General features: G+C 39.0%; 1 protein-coding gene across 4 annotated transcripts in view; it reads left to right on the top strand.

The window, feature by feature from the left end:
* The first annotated feature begins 692 nt into the window (after positions 1 to 692).
* Positions 693 to 19,682, top strand: part of NSUN7 (NOP2/Sun RNA methyltransferase family member 7) — a 38,202-nt gene continuing 19,212 nt past the window's right edge. For all 4 annotated transcript variants that reach the window (XM_060188186.1, XM_060188185.1, XM_007526993.3 and 1 more), the window contains exons 1-7: positions 693 to 1,095; positions 2,347 to 2,749; positions 11,163 to 11,221; positions 11,846 to 11,976; positions 14,042 to 14,194; positions 14,701 to 14,884; positions 17,471 to 17,681. In XM_060188186.1, the coding sequence (XP_060044169.1) occupies positions 2,440 to 2,749; positions 11,163 to 11,221; positions 11,846 to 11,976; positions 14,042 to 14,194; positions 14,701 to 14,884; positions 17,471 to 17,681 (1,048 nt within the window). In that variant the 5' untranslated portion in view covers positions 693 to 1,095; positions 2,347 to 2,439. The remainder of the gene's footprint in view (positions 1,096 to 2,346; positions 2,750 to 11,162; positions 11,222 to 11,845; positions 11,977 to 14,041; positions 14,195 to 14,700; positions 14,885 to 17,470; positions 17,682 to 19,682) is intronic.

The raw sequence follows: 19,682 nt of genomic DNA, 5'->3' as shown, positions 1-19,682 counted from the left end.
TCAGTTTTCAAGTAAAAGGTCCTGAGTTTGATTCTCAGCATGGCATCTGCCAACAATGCTCTGGTTCTCTTGCTTGCTTGTCTCTGTCTTATTAATAAACAATAAAACAAATCTTAAAATAAAGGAAATTGCAGGCTGTAGGGACCTCAAAAGTTAAAGCAATCATATTGAAACCCTTTGAGAAGATTTACTGTTCCATTCTATAATTGGGAGGACAGAGCGAATTTGATTATGTCGATTCATTTCAACAGCATCTTTCTTTGCAGGTAATTCCAGGAAGGAAGAGGAATGTGATCTTAACTTGCCAAAGACCTTGACAAGCTTGCCCTGGGAGAGCTCATCTGGGATGTCTGTTTGGTCTAAAGTATATGTAAAGAAAGTAAGCACATCTTTTTCTACACCCCCCCACTTTTTTTTTTTAAATTAGTTCTATGTTAATTTCTTCTCAGGTCACTTTATGGGGCGGGTGGGTGGGGGGAATGCTGATTTGTAAGACTGCCTCTTTGAACACTTTTCAAAGAAGGAAAGCAAAAGACTCCCTTTCAAGAGGGGCCATCTGTAATGCTGGGAAAGTCGTGGGTCCTCCAGACGTGGCAGCACGTTCTGCGCTGGAGAGCTTGGAAGAGGCACCGGCACAACTTCCCGGGGAGAACAAGTCACTTGCCCAGGCTGACGCTGCCCTGTCAAGTCCCGCGGGAACAGACGCAGCGCCGCGCGCGCCCCGCTTCGGTTGCTGGGAGACTGGGCCCTGGTCTGGCGGACTGCGGGCGTCAAGGGAGACCCGACTCGGCGCCGCGGAGAGCAGCGGGTCCAGCAGTTTAAGAGCTTCGCTCCACCTCAGCGTCCTTCAAGGGCCAGCGCGCGCGGCCTGGCGAAGCGCGGAGGCGCGCCCTGCTTCCGGGGCCCGCAGCGCAGCGAGCGCCGGAGGTCGCGACCCCCCCTGCCCGAACCCGGCCGGTGGGAGAGGCTGCATTTGAACCAAACGGCCTTTGCGGGCTGCCGCGCCGCGGTCCTGGGGCTCCGGAGGGCGCAGTGACGGAGCGGCCTCGCCTCGGCGTCGCGTCCCCAAAGCCCCGGAAACACCTGCCCTCTGGGGTAAGGGCTGGGCCGCCGGCCTTTGGGACCCCCCCTGCCGCTGCCCTTCGTGGGCCTGGGGAAGGTTGTTCTTTGCTGGGGGGGCTCCCCAGCCATGTCTTTACCCCCTTCCTCCCTTTTTGAATATAGGAACTTTTCGCCTGAGGTTGATCCTTCTCCAAGAATGGATGCTTGGATTGGCTGTTTCATAGTCTTTATTTTTCTTCCATTATTATTTCTCCTCCTCCTCTATCATATAAATCTTTTTTTAAAAGTCTTATTTTATTTTAATGGAAGAGATATACAGAAAGACACAGGGAAACCAGAACACGGTTCAGTTCTGGCTGATGATGGTACTGGGGATTAACCTGGGACCTCAAAGCTTCAGGCATGAAAGTTGTTTTTTTTTGTTTGTTTGTTTGTTTGTTTTTTGTAAAACCATTATACTGTCAGGACAGGAGAGAGAGCATAATGGTTATGAAAGCCTCAGGTTCAATTCCCTGCACCACAATAAACCAGAGCTGAGTAGTAAATAATATATTATAATAAATAATAACATTTAATAATAAACACTTGATATTTAATAATAAATATTTAATATTTAATAATAAATGTTTAATAATAAAATGATAATTAATAAATATATTGAAGGTGTTTAGGTTGACCAAAACCATTATACTGTCTCCTCAATTTTTTTTTGTTTTTAATTTTTTAATTGTCTTTATTTATTGGCTAGAGATAGCCAGATATCGTGAGGAATGAGAAGATAGGGAGAGAGACAGACAGACACCTGCAGCACTGCTTCACCACTTGTGAAATTTACTTCCTGCAGGTGGGGACCAGGGGTCCTTGCACATGGTAATGTGTGTTCTACTGGATGCCCCGCCACCCAGCCTCCCTCTCCCTCTCCCTCTCCCTCTCCCTCTCCCTCTCCCTCTCCCTCTCCCTCTCCCTCTCCCTCTCCCTCTCCCTCTCCCTCTCCCTCTCCCTCTCCCTTTCCTCTCCTGGGGGGGGGGAGGGGTGGTTAGTGAATACAATATACTTGTTGATACATAGGTACAATTTCTATCTTAGTAATAGGTGTTTGCAAAACACTCACCCCCCCACACTTTAGGTCCTTTCCCACCATCATGCACCAGGACCCCAATATCCTCTCCACCACCTGCCTCCCCTCCCCTCCTTCCCCAGAGTCCTTCTCTTTGCTGCAGTGCAACCCACCCATCCAAGTATAGTCCCGTGGGACAGCGGCCAGATAACTTTTTCTTTTCACAGAGACGATGCTAAAGGTACAAGGAAAACCATTTCTTGGAACATCAGGATTGTAATTCAATCTGAAGTTACAGACGACGGTCAAGGGGGGCAAACATGCTTGACTCCCCAAGTGAACTGGAGTTTTTGGAAGAAAAAGATACCGAGGAGATCTCCCAAGTCGCTGCCCTGGCCTTGTCAGCCCAGACAGTCTCCAACGAAAAATATGCAGCTGATGTGCCTGAAAAAACTGGCTATGCGGACCCCGTTTATGTTATGGCAGCAAATGTTTTTTTGGATATTCGAGTGGAAAAGTCACCGGAGAAAGCCCTGATTAAGTATGGGAATGAACCCTTGCAGTCCTTGTTCGAGTCTGAGGATGAATCTGTGCGATTGTCCTATGAGCTGGCTTTCAGTACCCTGAAGTGTAAGTAGCACTAGTCTAAAATAAAATAAAAGAACAGGGACAGTTTGGGCGTGTGCCTCCCCTCCCTGGTCTCTCTCACATTGTCAGGTTTTGGCTTTATGCATATGGCTGTCTTTGGTCATATGCAAACACCAAGGAACTGGGAGCACTCCACTAAAGCCAGCTCATTTAGGCTAAAACTGTTTGTCACTTCAGATTTCCACATACCCAGCATGGTGCCCTGTCCTTGAGAGTCGTGCACAGTCATTAAAGTAATTAAAGAAGTTCCTCTAGGGTTATTTATCATTGGAGCTCAGTGCTGAATCCACTGCTCCTGGCAGCCTTTTTTTTTTTTTTTTTTTTTTTTAAGATAGGACAGAGAGAAATTGAGAGGGAAGATGGAAATAGAGAGGGGGAGAAAGAAAGCTGGACACCTGCAGACCTGCTTCAGTGCTGGTGAAGCAACCCCCCTGCAGGTGGGGAGCCAGGGGTTCAAACCAGGATCCTTGAGCGGGTCCTTGCGCTTTGTACTATTGTACGCCACCATCCCATCCCCTCCAACTATAGTTTCTTTTCTCATGAACATTCCTTTCTTTATGTTTACATCTGGCACTTTAGTTTATGACTTTGGGTTTGTTTTTCTTACAGAGCACTTATCAGCTATGGCCTATGGTGGTGTGGGGGATTGAACCTGGGACTTTAGAGGCTCAGTGATGAGAGTCTCTTTGCATAACCATTATGCTATCTATCCCCCCCCCCCAATCTGTTACTTTAGTTTATGACTTTTGCAGTGAAAAAAACTAGTTAGAGGGTCAGAGAGAGGAATAAGGATGGAATGAGAAGCAAAGGGCACTTTGAAAGGAAAACACAAAAAACAGAGTATCAGGTTGTTGCCTGAGAAATGGAGCAGTCAATAGAGCATTGAGGTCCAGGGTTCAAGACTTGTATATATGCCAGAGTGATCCTTTGGCTTTCACATATGCTACAATGGCACCATGATCCTCTCTCTCTCCCCCCATTCTTCCTCTCATAAATATAAGTAAATCGTTTTTTTTGTTTTTTTTAATGAGTATCAGGCCAGCCAAGATACCTTCTCTGGGTGTTTGCCTGTTTTGTTTGCTGTTGGCGTGAACCTGGTTTGAGCCTGACCCCAACTACAAACCAGGGGAGTCTTTGTTCTTTGGTGTCTTTCTTGGTTCTGTCTGTCTTTTCTATCTGAAGAGGTCCTGGAGCAGTGAAACCCTGTGATGAAAACAAGCAAGTAAACAAACAAACCCACCAAAATCAAATCAATGGCAAGTCATAGTTAATAGCTTTAACTTAGTGAGCCTGTACTCCGGACTATTGCTAACTTGCCGTTAGGGTGTGAGTTTCGATGTTTCAGGTTCACTTACTCGTGGGCAATTATAAGGTTCTGAATATGAAGCTGGTACAAGGACAGAAGCAAATGCTCTTACAAGGAGCACATGCAGCCAAAGGACACTTGTTTGTATTAGCTATAACTTAGCAATATATCACATGTTGTTGTAATATGATCTATTTCATCTGATGCTGGTTTGCTAACAAGTATAGTTCCAAAATGAAGTTTTAGAGCATTAGCAGCACGGCTGCAATGATGAGCTTTCTACTGTAAAAAGACACTTTGAAAGGACAAGCCCATTTGCGTGTATTTCCTGAGTACTAGCACTTTCTGGATGCTGCACAGCCTTTTATGCAGGTGATTAACAGCTGTTGGCTGGAATTAAAATGCCCCAGACATTACATAGACAGGAATATCTCTTTTTGGTTGCCTGAAGAAATGATGTGAAGTGGCAACTTCTTTTTGTACTTTTCCCCCCTCCTGTCTTTAATATATATATATTATTTATTTATTTTTAAAATTTTTTTTAAATATTAATTTTATTTATTTATTCCCTTTTGTTGCCCTTGTTGTTTTATTGTTGTAGTTATTATTGTTGTCGTTGTTAGATAGGACAGAGAAATGGAGAGAGGGAGGGGAAGACAGAGAGGAGGAGAGAAAGATAGACACCTGCAGACCTGCTTTACCACCTGTGAAGCGACTCCCCTGCAGGTGGGGAGCCAGGGTTCGAACCGGGATCCTTATGCTGGTCCTTGTGCTTTGCGCCACCTGCGCTTAGCCCGCTGCACTACAGCCCAACTCCCAATATATATATTTTAAACATGTTAACCTTATTTCTACTCCAGTTTAATCTTGCAGATTCTGTTTCGTCCCTTCTATCCACGTTCTTTTAAAAAATGAAGTTTAAACATCAATTATAGTATTCCCTTTCAAATAATGAAATAAATGAGCATTTTAGCATGTCTCCTTGTAACAGTAAAATGCACAATGGACATCTGTGTTGATTTATTGGTTTTTAATGTTAATGGTAAAACATAGACTATTTGTTTTTCTAATAGATTGAGTCCCTATCTTCAGAAATCAACGATAGAAGTCTGAAATTATTGGGAGTGGGCGGTAGCATAGCGGACTAAGCGCACATGGCGCAAAGCGCAAGAACCAGCTTAAGGATCCCAGTTTGAGCCCCCGGCTCCCCATCTGCGAGCTGGGATTTTTTTTTTTTTTTTAGCAGAGCACTGCTCAGCTCTGGCTTATGGTAGTACAGGGAATTGAGCGTAGGACTTCAGAGCCTCAGGCATGAGAGTCTCTGTATAACCATTCTGCTACCTACCCCTGCCAAGTGCTGAGATTTCTTTCCCTTGCTCTGTTTGTCCCTCTGTCTCTATCTGATAGCATTGAGCACTGAAGCCTCAGCTACAGTAACAAAATAAAACATTGCGGGTTTTTGTGCATTTCAGTTCTATCTTTTGTAAAGTGATATGAGTGTTCTGTCAGTTCTTTATCATAATCAGTAGAGGTTTAGAGAATCAGTGCTCTGAAAGGAAAACTGAGGATTTCTTCCCCAGTATTTTATAGGAACTGTAAAGCTGAAAAAGATTAATATGTAGACTATAGCTTGGATAATGGTACCTTTTATTGGAGAATTTGTGAACAGGTAAACAGATCAAAAAAAATTTTAAGAAAGTATAAGGGGAAGAACAAAATGACAGAAAAATCTCTGAATTCTACAAATGTTGTGTTCCTTTGGTTACATTTTCTGTTTTTCATTGTCACTGTTTGCCCCACTGTTTGTGTCCTTTGTGGTTTAAGAAGCTTTCAAAGCAGAGAGTGTACTAATCCAACTGACCTTCCTAGCAACAATATATGACAACATGAATGAAACACACTAACAAGAAAGCTCGCCAAGCCTTGCTGGCTAGCATTTTTGTTGCATTCAGTCACGTAACAAGGGCGCCCTCTTGGTGGGTGTTATTGAAGCTTTACCTTTTCTATAAGTCAGGCTTTTGGTCTTGCCCAAGACCCAGTTTGCTCAAGCAAGAACATCCAAAAGGTTACTTCCTAGGAGCCAGTCAAGAGAGGAAAGCTTGCTTTGTAACATGCAGGATTTGACCTGCTGAACTAGTTCATTTTTAAATATTTATTTTCTATGAGAAAATGCCAGGGATGCAGCTGGGTTCCTCAGCATGCAAGTCCTGTGCTCTACCAGTTGAATGGATTTTGTAGTCGGATGAGAGTTAACTTTTTTTTTTTATATAGTTAATGCTTAGAACAAGTTCTAAAGTATAGTTTTGCTCTGATAGTTTGTTTTCTTTTTTCTTTCTTTTCTTTTTTTCTTTTTTTTATTTAAGAAAGGAGACATTAACAAAACTGTAGGATAGGAGGGGTACAACTCCACACAATTCCTACCACCCTGTCCCCATATGAGTTAACTTTTTTTTTTCCCTCCAGGGTTATCACTGGGGCACTATGAATTTACTGCTTCTGGAGGCCTTTTTTTTTTTTTAAATAACATTTTTGTTTGTTTGTTACTCATTTCTCCTTACCAGGGAAAGTTAGGCCTTTTCTCATAGGAATTCTAAATTCTTCTTCTTCTAGCGTTTGCCCTTCTTCCGTAGCCAGTCAACAGCGTCAGGTTGAGCCTGATGTAAAGTTTCAAGACCTCCTTTGAATCTGGAGAGGTGGCAGTCGTTGACTATGTGGGTCATAGTCTGTCTGTAGCCGCAGGGGCAGTTCGGGTCGTCGCTGGCTCCCCAGCGATGGAACATAGCGGCGCACCGGCCATGGCCTGTTCGATAGCGATTGAGGAGGGCCCAATCATAACGTGCTAGGTCAAAGCCGGGTTGACGCTTGCAGGGGTCTGTGATGAGGTGTTTGTTCTTTACCTCAGCTGACTGCCAACTCTGTTTCCAAGAGACTGGAACAGAGAAGTTCAGTGTAGGCATAGGGGACCAGATTGGGTGAATTCTAAATGCTTTTATTTATTTATTATTGGATAGAGACAGAAATCAAGAGGGTAGGGGAAGATAGAGAGAAGAGACAGAGAGACACTTGCAGCCCTGCTTCATTACTTGTAAAGCTTCCCCCCGCAGGTGGACACCAGGGGCTCAAGACCAGGTAAAGTGAGCAGTTAATCATGTGTGCCACCACCCGACCTCATTTTTTTCCCTTTTAATTGGATAGGACAGAGAGAAATTGAGAGAGGAGGGGAGGTTGGGGGGAGGAGAAATATAGACACTTACTGACCTGCTTCACTGCTTATGAAGAGACTCCCCTGCAGGTGGGGAGCAAGGGTGAGGCTCAAACCTGGATCTTTGCCGTTCATACTATATGCACTTAACCCAGTGCGCTACTGCCCAAGCCTCCCCCCACCCCGCCAATGACTCTTAACTATATAGTAACTCATTAGGAAAGTAGCATATCAGAGAGAGAATGAAAGTGCCCACAGCACCAAAGCTTTGTTAAGTGTGATGGGGGCTGGGCTTGAATAAGGGCCGCATACATTATAAAGCGCTATCAAATGAGATATTTCACCAGCCCCTCCCATCAATAACCTCTTATGCTCTAGTTGTCATCAATAAGGTTAAAGCAGTTGTCTTGAATGAGGAAAAAATACTTCATATCTGCATAGCTCACTAATTCATTAAAAATGTATTGTTTAGCTCATCTGGTAGATGCCTGCTCTACCATGCACAAGATCCAGACTGGACTCCGGCACACATCATTCGTTGTGGTGGCATCTTTCCTTCTCTCCCTCTGTATGAAAAACATTGGCCTGTAGCAGTAAAATAAGTAAATATAATATACCACACATCATTTAGTTGAAATGGCAGACTCTTATTTTACAGATGAAAAAATTGAAGGAAGCTTAGGAAGAGATCAAATGATGTACTAAACATCCAAGCAGGAGGTAGGATAAAATAAAATGTTTTATCTAATTGAAAGGATAGCAGTTCCGACCCCTAATTTTAGTTTTTTTTTTAATTTAAGAAAGGATTAATTAACAAAACCATAGGGTAGGAGGGGTACAGTTCCACACAATTCCCACCACCCAATCTCCATATCCCACCCCCTCCCCTGATGATAGCTTTCCCATTCTCTATCCCTCTGGGAGCATGGACCCAGGGTCATTGTGGGTTGCAGAAGGTAGAAGGTCTGGCTTCTGTAATTGCTTCCCCACTGAACATGGGCGTTGACTGGTCGGTCCATGCTCCCAGTCTGTCTCTCTCTTTCCCTAGTAGGGTGGGTCTCTGGGGAAGTGGAGCTCCAGGACACATTGGTGGGGTCTTCAGTCTAGGGAAGCCTGACCGGCATCTTGATGACATCTGGAACCTGGTGACTGAAAAGAGAGTTAACATACGAAGCCTACTTTTAGTTTTTTAATAGTCCAATGTTGTTTTATTTTCATTGCATAGTGATTTTGTGATTATGGTATCTCCCCTGTCAGGTAAGTATTCATTGCATAGTGATTTTTGTATTTAGTGATACTAGCTTTGTTAGTGACTGTTCTTACTAGTTTTGCCTAAAAGTTTATGTAATTGTGCCAAGTTTCCCTCCTTTGACTTACATGAAACTCCCACCTTTTTGTATTTTATAGATTAGTGCTGCCTTGGAATTCTTGAAGTGAAGGTTCTATCATTCCCTCATATAAAGGCAACTTTGTAAATATAATAAAAAAGGGTGGGGAGAGTCAAAAGAAGAAACATTTTCCATATTCTAGAATGGGAAGGATGTCCCAATGGACTGTGTTAGGAGAGAACCTGTAGAGAGAGATGCCCCAAGACAATCAAACTTGATTTCCTTTTATAGATAGTGTTGAGGAGAAGGAGCAGGGAAAGAGGATTTTTTTTGGCAAAGCCCTCCACACTGGAAATATGAGAATTAGGTAGTAGTAGGAGACCTGGGGGGTGGGAATTGGCACTGAAGTACCGAATTAGCGTGAGCGAGGTCTGCAGTCTTCAAACCTTAGTTCTGATAATCCAGAGTGTGTGTTACCAGAGTAGTGGCCACTCGTTTGCCATGAGCATGATAAGAAAGGCTCGATAATGTTTGTGGTAAAGAGCATGTACTTTGGTGCCAGACTATGTGGACTCAAGTCCATCATCTGTCACTAGCTGTGTGATAGACAATAAGCATCTTACCATTCTGTGTCTCATTTCCTAATCTGTAGAAAAGGTGGTAATAATGGAACCCAATTCATAGAGTTGTTGGAGATTTGAATGGATTAATACATGTCCAATACACATATTAATGTCCAATATATTAGAAAATGCCCAGTAATAAAAAGTATTATCTAAAGTATACAACTGTTATTACTAGTGCATTACTATGTGAAAATGTTGTGTGAATTATAAACATACTAGGCCTTGTACTCCATTTTTTTTTATTGAAAATTTTAAAAAATTGCTATCAGGGTTATCACTGGTGCTAGCACTATGAATCCACTGCTCCTGGCTTCTATTTTTTCCATTTATTTATTTATTTTTCTTTCTTTCTGATAGGACAGAGAGAAATTGTGAGGGGAAATAAGGAGAGAGAAAGAGAGACACCTTCATATCTGCTTCACTAGTGTAGCACCCCCTCTACAGATGAGAGCTCAAACTCTGGCTCTCGAGCATGGTAGTGTGTGCACTGCCCAGCCCCTCCGGCACTGCACTCTACAATATGAAGCATACAATGTTCTCAGAATCTTGTTCTCTCTTCTTTTCCTTTATTCTGCCTCTCTTATTGCTTAGGCGTTTGAGTATCTCCATTGCTTCAAGTTGCATAGCCAAATCAGGTCTGATGCTGTAGAAGCCATTAATTCTTACAAAGACTGTATTTTCTATGACAAAAGTTGGTATTCATGCTGAGAAAACTATGAAGTATGTAGGGATTGGTTTATAAGCACTGAGGATGTGAAACTTCATTTTAGTGAAATGGCTATTACCTTGTACAGCACAGCTGACCTAAATGTGGATAATGATTCTCAAAGGGTTTCTTTCTTTCTTTTTTTTAATATTTGCTTATTATTGGATAGAGACAGTGAGAAATTGAGAAGGGAAGGAGAGAAAGGGAAGGAGAGAGACAGAGACACCTACAGCCCTGCTTTACCACTCATGATGCTTTCCTCCTGCAGGTGGGGACCAGGGGCTTGAACTTGAGTCCCTGTGTACTATAATATGTGCACTTAACCAGGTATGCCACTGCCTGACCTCTCTCAGAGGATTTATTATACAAATTTGAACCTGTACTTTCAAATCAGATACTTCTTTTTAGTTTTTCCAGCTCCCAAATGAAAATAGTCTGATGTGTTCTATGTATGTGATAGGGTTTTCATAAAGGGTGAATAAATCAAAGCTCATCTAGCTTTCTGTCCAGTTGACTAAAGTATTTGTTATACACACACACACAGTAGTTATAAGGGAAAGAGCACCCAGGAACCAAAAAAAATAAAATAAAATAATCCACTTCTTTGCATTCATTATCTTTACAGTTGACCTTCTGCCTGGCCTGCTCTCTTCTCTCAAGATCTTTACATGTTTAACTCATTGTCATATGGGTATTAGATGAAATGTTGTCAGTGTCCTCACTAGTGAGTTACACCAAATATTTAAGTAAGAAATGATGCTTATCTAGCATAAATTCCACAAGAGACTAAAGGACACTTCCCACTCATTTTTAAAAGGGTCACTATAATCCCGATAGCAACATTGACAAGGATATTAGAGTAAGGGAAATTATAGGCTACCCATCCTCATGAAAATAAAGATAGAACAAAACTCCTAAATAATGTATTAGCACATAAAAGTTTTAGCATATCTAATCCACAATACATAAAATATATGACATTATAAATTAGATGCTCCTTAATGTTTCCCAAAGATTGGAATTCCCTTATTACTTAGACTATTCAGATAATGCTTCTGTAAATATCCATCAAGATTACAAATATTTCATCGTGTCACTATAGTTAGTCTTTACCAAAAATTGAAGGATATTTTAGGTTTGAAAGTAAAAATGCTTTATGGTATTATTTAAAGTATACTTTGAATCCAGTGTCTACTTTCAGCAACAGATATTTTCCTTGTCTTGCAGATCAAGATATTTTGGAAACTATATTAATAGACAGCTATGTCTTTCCAAGTTCCACAATAGTAAGTACATGGCTTTTATATAATTAGCTGTTTCGTGGATGTTACTTAGAAAATATTTAATATGAGCACTTAACCAGGTGAGCCACGGCCTGCCACCAATTTAGAAAGTATTTAAAAGCCTTTATATTTAACCACTAATGAGTTTAGTTAATGTTGAGATGGCTTCGAAATACATCCCTAATTTTTTCCTACTTCTAATTTTTCTGTTTCTGACCCATGTTTCATTTTGAGGGGCATACTGAACATTTCTGGAAAGGTTTATGCTATTTATTTATTTTGGATTGAAAAAGGGGGAAATTGAGAGGGAGGTAGGAGAGAGATACACAGGGAAAGAGATACCTGCAGCACTGCTTTGCTGCTCATGAAGCTTCCCCACACCGGGGGCTTGAATCAGAGACCTTGTGCATATTCAACCAGGTGCACCACTGCCCGCCTCCAAGCAAGTTATTGTTTAAATGCTTTTTTTTTCCTTTTTCTATTTTGATTTCTTTCCCTATCTTCCATTCCAACCACACTATGAAACTAGTCATGTTCCTGAAGCTCTCTTATGAAAACTAATGTTCTGGAGAATGCTGCTATTAGATATCATTTGTATACTTTTCTTATGTGTGTTTCCTGTGGTAGCCAGATCACCTGAGCAGCCTTATTATTGTGATGCTGTATGATTTCCAAGACAGAAAATTTCAAGCTCGTCTCCTTTCTAATAAAGAAGTATCCATAGCAGAAGTTCAAGAAGTAGAGAACCTTCTTTACAGGTAATTTGTAAAAGTGAAAAGGATGTTGTATGTGAGATCATAATTAGTAAATTTAAATATAGTAATATATACGTAAATGTCTACATTTATAGGGAGAAAATTTTTATAAATTTATTTCTTTTTTTAAATTATATTTATTTATTAGTGGGAAATATAGGAGAAGAGAGAAAGAACCAGATATCACTCGCGCTATGTGCTGACAGGGATCAAACTTGGGACTTCATGTTTAAGAGTCCAATGCTTTATCCACTGCACTACCTCCCAGACCACATACATTTACTTCTTTACAGTTTTGAATGCATTAAACATTGAAAATCTGAAGTAAGATCTAACTTGTAAACATATTTAATTTAAAATGTTCCTAATAATTTTTAACACACAAATTAAATTCCTTTTGAAACAACTATTATTTATTTACTTAGCTTTTAGCTTGGTTTACAACTTTAAAAAGTCTAACATGTATCAAATGAGAAAATTCTAGCAGTAGCCAAGAATCTAGTACTTTTCCAAAAAACAAGCAAACAAACAAACAAAAAACCTTGGCTTGGGAGATTATTTTGCATATGTTGAAGCATCCTTGCATGCCAAAGATAAATTCCAGTTGGCTGTAGTATTTGATCATCTTAAAGCATTCTTTAATTTGGTTTACTGATGTTTTGTTGAGAATTTCTCAAGTATTCTCTCCTCAGTATTTTAGAAGTATCTGAGGAGGGGTGACTGATAAATATTTAAATATCAGGTGAAGTCATGTGATTCTGGAAGCTTCTGTTGGGAGTTGTTGTTGCTACTGATTGTTTTTAAATTTATTTGTAAAAAGGAAACACTGACAAAACCATAGGATAAGAGGGGTACAACTCCACACAATTCCCACCACCAGAACTCCGTATCCCATCCCTTCTCTTGATAGCTTTCCTATTCTTTAACCCTCGGGGAGTATGGACCCAAGGTCATTGTAGGATGCAGGAGGTGGAAGGTCTGGCTTCTATAATTTCTTCCCTGCTGAACATGGGCATTGACAGGTCGATCCATACTCCCAGCCTGCCTCTCTCTTTCCCTATTGGGGCGGGGTTCTGGGGAGTTGGAGCACCAGGGCTACTGATTTTTATCCCTTTACTTGTTACTGATCTGTTCAGTCTGAGTAGGCTGTATGCTTCTCTGAATGTGGCCTTTTTTTATTCTGCTTACAAGTCTTACTGTCCCACAATATATTCCCCATGGCAGGTAGAGTAGTATTTTTTTTTTTTTTTAAATGTAATTAGAGTCATTGGGTTAGGCTTATTTCTTACTATAAAGAATTGGAAAAACTGAATAAAATATATGATGCATGGGTTTTGAACATTAGATAAGAAGCCATACAAAAACTTGATCCATGAGAGAATGAAAACAAATAAGGAAGGGCCAGGTGGTGGTGTTCTTGGTTGACTGTACACATTACAGTGCATAAAGACCTGGGTTCAAAGCCCCAGTCCCCACTTACAGAAGGGAAGCTTTATGATTGGTGAAGTAGTGCTGCAGGTATTTCTCATTCTCTCTTTCCATCTCCCTACCCTTTCTCAATTTCTCTATCTCTATTCCAAAATAAATTAATTTAAAAAAGAAAACAAATGATAGAAAAATTGCACATATATGATTGGTAATCCCTGTATTAAATAAGTTGATCACAATTTACAGATGGAAAAACTGAGGTTGAGAAGAGATTCGGTATCACAGTTGAGGTCACATAGCTAGTAGGTGAGAGAACTTGAACTTAATTTCAAACTGTATGGCTAAATCTTTTATCTTTTTCAGAACTACATAAAAATTGCCTACCAGCCAGAAATTGATATGTTTATATCTGAGATCATGTATACGTATACACATGTAACAATAACTGAAAAAAAAAACCCAGGATTATTGGATTTCTATTATCAAATATGACAAATTTTTAATTTTAGATTTAAATCTTGAAATAGAATTATAGAAGGTTTGTTAAAATTCTAAATGGAATTTGTTAATGTTTCTAATGGAAAATTGATAATTTTGTCTTCAATGCAATAGTCACCAAGAATAGATTTTCTATCTCTAGTTTTAAGACAAAATTGGCTGCAGCATTAGCAAGATGTCGAATCAAACATGATGCCCTTTCAATTTATCAAATTCTTCCAGAAACAGTTAGGAACCAGGAGCTAAGGGCGTCTACTCTGCCACTTTATGCTTGGATAAATACTTGCAAAATCAGGTAAGAATGTAAACAAAATTTTAAATTTCAGATTGTCAGTTTTTCAAAATTACGTGAGAAGAAATATTGTCATTATTTATTTTTAATTTTTTTGTATTATCTTTATTCATTTATTGGATAGAGACAGCCAGAAATTGAGAGGAAAGGAGGAAATAGAGAGGGAGAGAGGCAGAGAGATACCTGCAACACTATTCACCACTCACAAAACTTCCCCCTTGCAGGTGGGGGTTGGGGGCTTTAACCCAGGCCCTTGTGCATTGTAATATGTGCACTCAACCAGGTGCGCCACCACCCGGCCCCTGAAATATTGCCATTATAATGGGTTAGGGGCATATCTGGTGATTAGGGAGTCATATTTAGTTTAAGATCTTATCACCAGAGGTTATCATATAAATATATTAGCTTTTCTGTTTGTAAATGACTTTTATTGTTGGTTAAAGTTTTGAGTTCTGTGAGATGCAGTATATACAGTGATTATAATACAAGCTAATATTATATATTTACAGCCCTGAAGAAGTTTATAATTATTTGAAAAAAAAAGGCTACCATAAAGTCAAATCTGTATTGCATGCTGATGAGAAAGTTTTTGCTGTGGATCAACATTGCTTTGATGTCTTAATTTTCCCATCTCATCTTAAACGTGATCTTTTAAATATAGGTCTTTTTAAAGATGATAAACTTATATTTCAGGTAAACTAGCATTTTTGTTGTGTGTTTTAGTTCTTTTACTTACTTAAGTAATTCTTCTACTTAAAAATAAAACCTAACATTTTATTGTAATGAGATTGTCAAAGAGGTCCTTAATAAGGTTTAGTTTTCACCTTGCATGAAATTAATGTCTATACCATCATTATTAATGTACTTTGGCACCTTTGACTCACTTGAAATTGTAATAACTTATTCTTCTCCCCAGACTCCATAAATGGGAGGAAACTTGTATTGCTGGCACTTGAAAAGCTATATTTTCTCTCCCAAGGTAGAATTAAAGAGAAGACACAATGATACATTTTCTTCTTTCCATCTCTGGGGAAGATGCTAATGCCATCCTGCATTTGAAAATATTAGTAATGCAGGGCTGGGAAGCTAGTTCAGTGCATGAGAGTATACGGCTTGCATGCCTGATAGGCCAGCTTGATCCCTGGCACCACTAAAAGTCAAAGCACAGCAATACCCTGGACTATTTTTTTTCCATAAAATAAATGGAAAGTGAATCTTAAAAAATAAGCATGCTTTCAGCAGACAGTTTTTTTTTAAAAGGAAATACAGTGAGTAGTATGTTCTCATTATTTCTTTCTATACTCTTACAGCTTTGATTTGTAGGAGGCATATAACGACTAGCACTATGGAAGAGAATATAAGGTATAATGTGATTTTAAAATAGTGAAAAAACATAAGCGGTCCTGCAAATTAAGTTGAATTAATTTTCATGTCCTTAGACTAATTTTTGCCTCAAATTCACTTTGTCCTCCTTATACCTTTACTGCGCCCATATTCATGAGCAGACTCTTTTGACCTTATTCTATAGTGATACCTTTTTCAACACTGATATTAACTGCTGAATCCCAAAGTGTCTAGTCTTCTTTTAATAGCTCGTCTGTCATCTTACCTTTATTGTATGAGTTAACTGCAATTTAGATGTAAATTGGGAAGAAAATAGTGTAAATGTAAAATGGGGCTAGAAAGAATAGCAGTAGTAGATCAGTATGTTTTCACAAAGAAATAAGAATAGGAGCTAAGAGCTCTCCCCTCCTCCCACACCCCCACCCCAAACCTGTGGGTAACTCTTTTTTGAAAACAGCATGGAAAACATGAAATGGAGAAAGGGGAGTCTTGTCTGGAAAAATTGAGTTGAAATATGCAGAAGAAAGAAACAGGGCTACCACATATTACCATGCACAAAAGTCAATTCCATCTGAATCAAAGATATGGATAGTAGACCAGAAAATCAAATATATAGAAGAAAATATTGGGTGACCACTTCATGATCTCTGCTTAGTAGTGTCTTCAAGACTTGAGTCTAGCAGCAAGGAGAATAAAAAACAAAAATGAAACAATGGTACTACATCAAATTGAGAAGCTTCTTCATAGCAAAAGGAATCATTACCAAAAGAGACATCCTACAGAATGTGAGATCTTTACAAGCTACATATTAGACAAAGCACTATTACTAAAAAATAAAACTAACACAATACATTCAGGAAAAAAAAAAAACCCAAATAACCCTATTATAAAATGGAGAGAGGGCATGGACAGAATCTTCACCAGAGAAAATAGTCCGATGACCAACAGACATATGAAAAAATATTCAAAATCACTATAAGAGAAATGTAAAATACGACAATGAGATACTACCTTCTATCTGTGAGAATGTCATACATACAAAAGGACAAAACCAGCAAATAGAGGCAAGGATGTGGGAACCCTTCTACACTCACTGCTGGTGGGAATATAAATTTGTCCAGCCCTTGTGGCAAACAGCCTGGATACTTCTCAGAACACTAGAAATGGACCTTCCCTATGACCTAGCAATTCCTCTTCTAGGGACTTACCCAAAGAAAGCAAAAATACCTATCCAGAAGAGATCTAAGTACACCTGTGACCAAAGACAAATGAGTGGCAAAGAAAGTTGTTATATACAGACAATGGGATACTATTTAGCTGTTAGAAAAGATGAAGTTTCCTTTGTCTCATCTTGGATGGATTTTGAAAGAATCTTGTTAAATGAGATACATGAAAAGGAGAAGGGTGAAGAGACCTCACAGGCATAATTTAAGTATAAAATGAAAAACAAGTAAAAAAAATGAAAAACACAAGGTGAAACTTGGACTTGGTATAATATGTTTCCTTAAAGCAAAGGACTCTTGGACAGGGGGGGAGATGGGAGTGGGTGGAAAGACTTGGGGACCCACTGCATGATACCAGAGAAGGGCCAATGTTGGGAGTGGGAGTGGTGTGAAGACACCTGTTAAGGAAAGGTGAGAAATTGTACCTTTGTTCAGCACTACACTGTAAACTTATTTTCCACCAATAAAATTATTTGGAAGGAAAAAAAGGCTGTTATTAATCTAATAACCACATTTTGGGTACATTATCACTACACAAAAAGTTGAGTGATAATAGTCATAATTTAGCTTTAGCAAAGCTAAGACCTTTATTTTAAATCAGTTTTTATCAATTCTGTTTGTTAATTTTATATTTTAGCACATATCAAGATGGGCAAAATAAAGTCAGTTCATGGATCTAGCCAAACCTTGTGAAATTCTAATTATCTTGCAGGATAAATCTCGAAGTCTTGCTGTCCACTCTGTAAAGGCTTTATTAAATATGGATGATGACATTTTAATGGTAAATACAGGTTCATGGTATACAGTTGCACATATGTCTGTCTTAACAAATAATAATACCTCAAAAATATTTGTGTGTGGAGCAAATTCACAAGCTAAAGATCCTGATCTGAAAAACCTTTTTAGAACAATGGGATGTAAAAGTAAGTATAACTTTATTTGTTGATTATTAGTCTTCTATAAGATTTATAAGTGTTAAAATGTTTGTGAATTATTATTATTTTTTTTTATAATGTCCAGCCTATATATTTGAAATATACTCTTAGAAAATCTCATTAGGCAGAGGACAACGTGGAGGAGTGGTTAGATTGTTATGTGGAAGACTGAGAAATATTACACATGTCCAAACTACTATATTTTGCTGTCAAACTGTATGCCATTAATCACCCAATAAAGAAAAAAAATTCCCATTAATCCATACTACTAGGTTTTCAGAAGAGTCATGAGGTATTTCTTATGCAAAAATGTGCATAAAACCCAATATATTGTTGCTTAATATTGGTTAGATAACTGTACCTTATATTAATATATTGACACTTTGTGATATATTTCTTGACATTTGGCTAACATATGATTTGAGTCTCAAGCAACAAAGTAGTCGAATGGTGGTTATAAATGGGGAGTGTGTGACCGAACTGTGGTGGTGAGTGTGGTGTAGCAATACCACCTGTGATATGATAGTCTTGTAAATAAATTATGAATAAAAATGTAAAAATAATAAATAGTGGAAATAGCTGTTGTTTAGTAAACAATAATACAATCACAGGAGTACTTAAGAGGCAGCAATAGGAACAAAAGATATGTTCCATTGGTTTCTTATTTAAAAGTTGTTTTCCACTGGATTATGCTGGAACTAAAGCTAATATTTTATTATAGGTGTAGTAGGGCTGAAAGAAAATAAGCAAGTTTTCTTTGTAGACTCATAGGGCTAATGCCAATGAAAATAAATATACAGAGACCCTGAAAATCAAGGACAAAGAGCAATGTTTATAGCAGGCAGAGAGAGGATGCAAATGCACTTTTCCTCCAGTGAACTGACACTACAGCTAAATGCTAAATTTTCAATGGAAACAACTGAATCTAGGAAAATTGAAAAATTATTTCATAGCATTGAATGAAACTGCCAGTCTAGAGACTCCTTTGAAATGAAATATGTTCCCATACAAACACAATCTAAAGTGCTCCTCACCAGCAGACACAATAAATCTTATAAGGATGATTTGAGAATAGCAGGAATATTATTATCATTTCCTTTAGAAAGTCATAGATGCTAGAAAAAAAAATTAAGGGGCTGGGCACAGCGGGTTAAACACACATGGCGCAAAGCACATAGACTGGCATAAGGATCCTGGTTCGATCCCCTGGCTCCCCACCTGCGTTGGGGGGGGTCACTTCACGAGCAGTGAAGCAGGTCTGCAGGTGTCTATCTTCCTCTCCTCCTCTCTGTCTTCCCCTCCTCTCTCCATTTTTTCTGTTCTATCTAACAACAATGACAGCAACAACAACAACAATAACAATAAACAACAAGGGCAAAGGTGGCCTCCAGGAGCAGTGGATGCATAGTGAAGGCACTGAGCCCCAGAAATAACCCTGGAGGCAAAAAAAAAATTAAGGCCAACAGAAAGATGAGTACATACATAGGCAAATCTAAATAAATACAGTCTAATGTCTTCTGAAATTGTAAACTAACATCTTGTGTGTTTCAATATACGTCTGTGGTATGTAATTAAAATAAATTACAACAACAGCATATAAATTAGTACATTATTAAATGCTACAGTATCTGGTACAATAAAAAATAATACAAAATGTGCAATAATAAAGGGGAAGGGTACCGGAATTTGAAATTGAAATGCCATATTAACATAGAAAGGGCCTGGTAAAGAAATAGGTAGATCAAACTTAAAAGTTAATCAGTAAACACAGTAAATATGCAGGACTAAATGTGCTAATAAAAAATGAAAGATTCTCAGTACTGGATTTTAAAATACCAACTATGTGCTGTTTACAAGAAATATCCCTTACAGAGAAAGATATAATGGTTACACAAAAGATTTATGACTGAGGCTCTGAGGTCCCTGGTTCAATCTCTAGCATCACCATAAGCCAGAGCTGAGCAGTGCTCCAGTATCTCTCTGTCTCTC

This window comes from Erinaceus europaeus, chromosome 3 (genome assembly GCF_950295315.1).
Source record: "Erinaceus europaeus chromosome 3, mEriEur2.1, whole genome shotgun sequence".
In the NCBI taxonomy this organism is placed as follows: domain Eukaryota; kingdom Metazoa; phylum Chordata; class Mammalia; order Eulipotyphla; family Erinaceidae; genus Erinaceus; species Erinaceus europaeus.
Note: the sequence above shows the minus strand (reverse complement) of the source record. Positions and strands in the feature narration are given on the sequence as shown.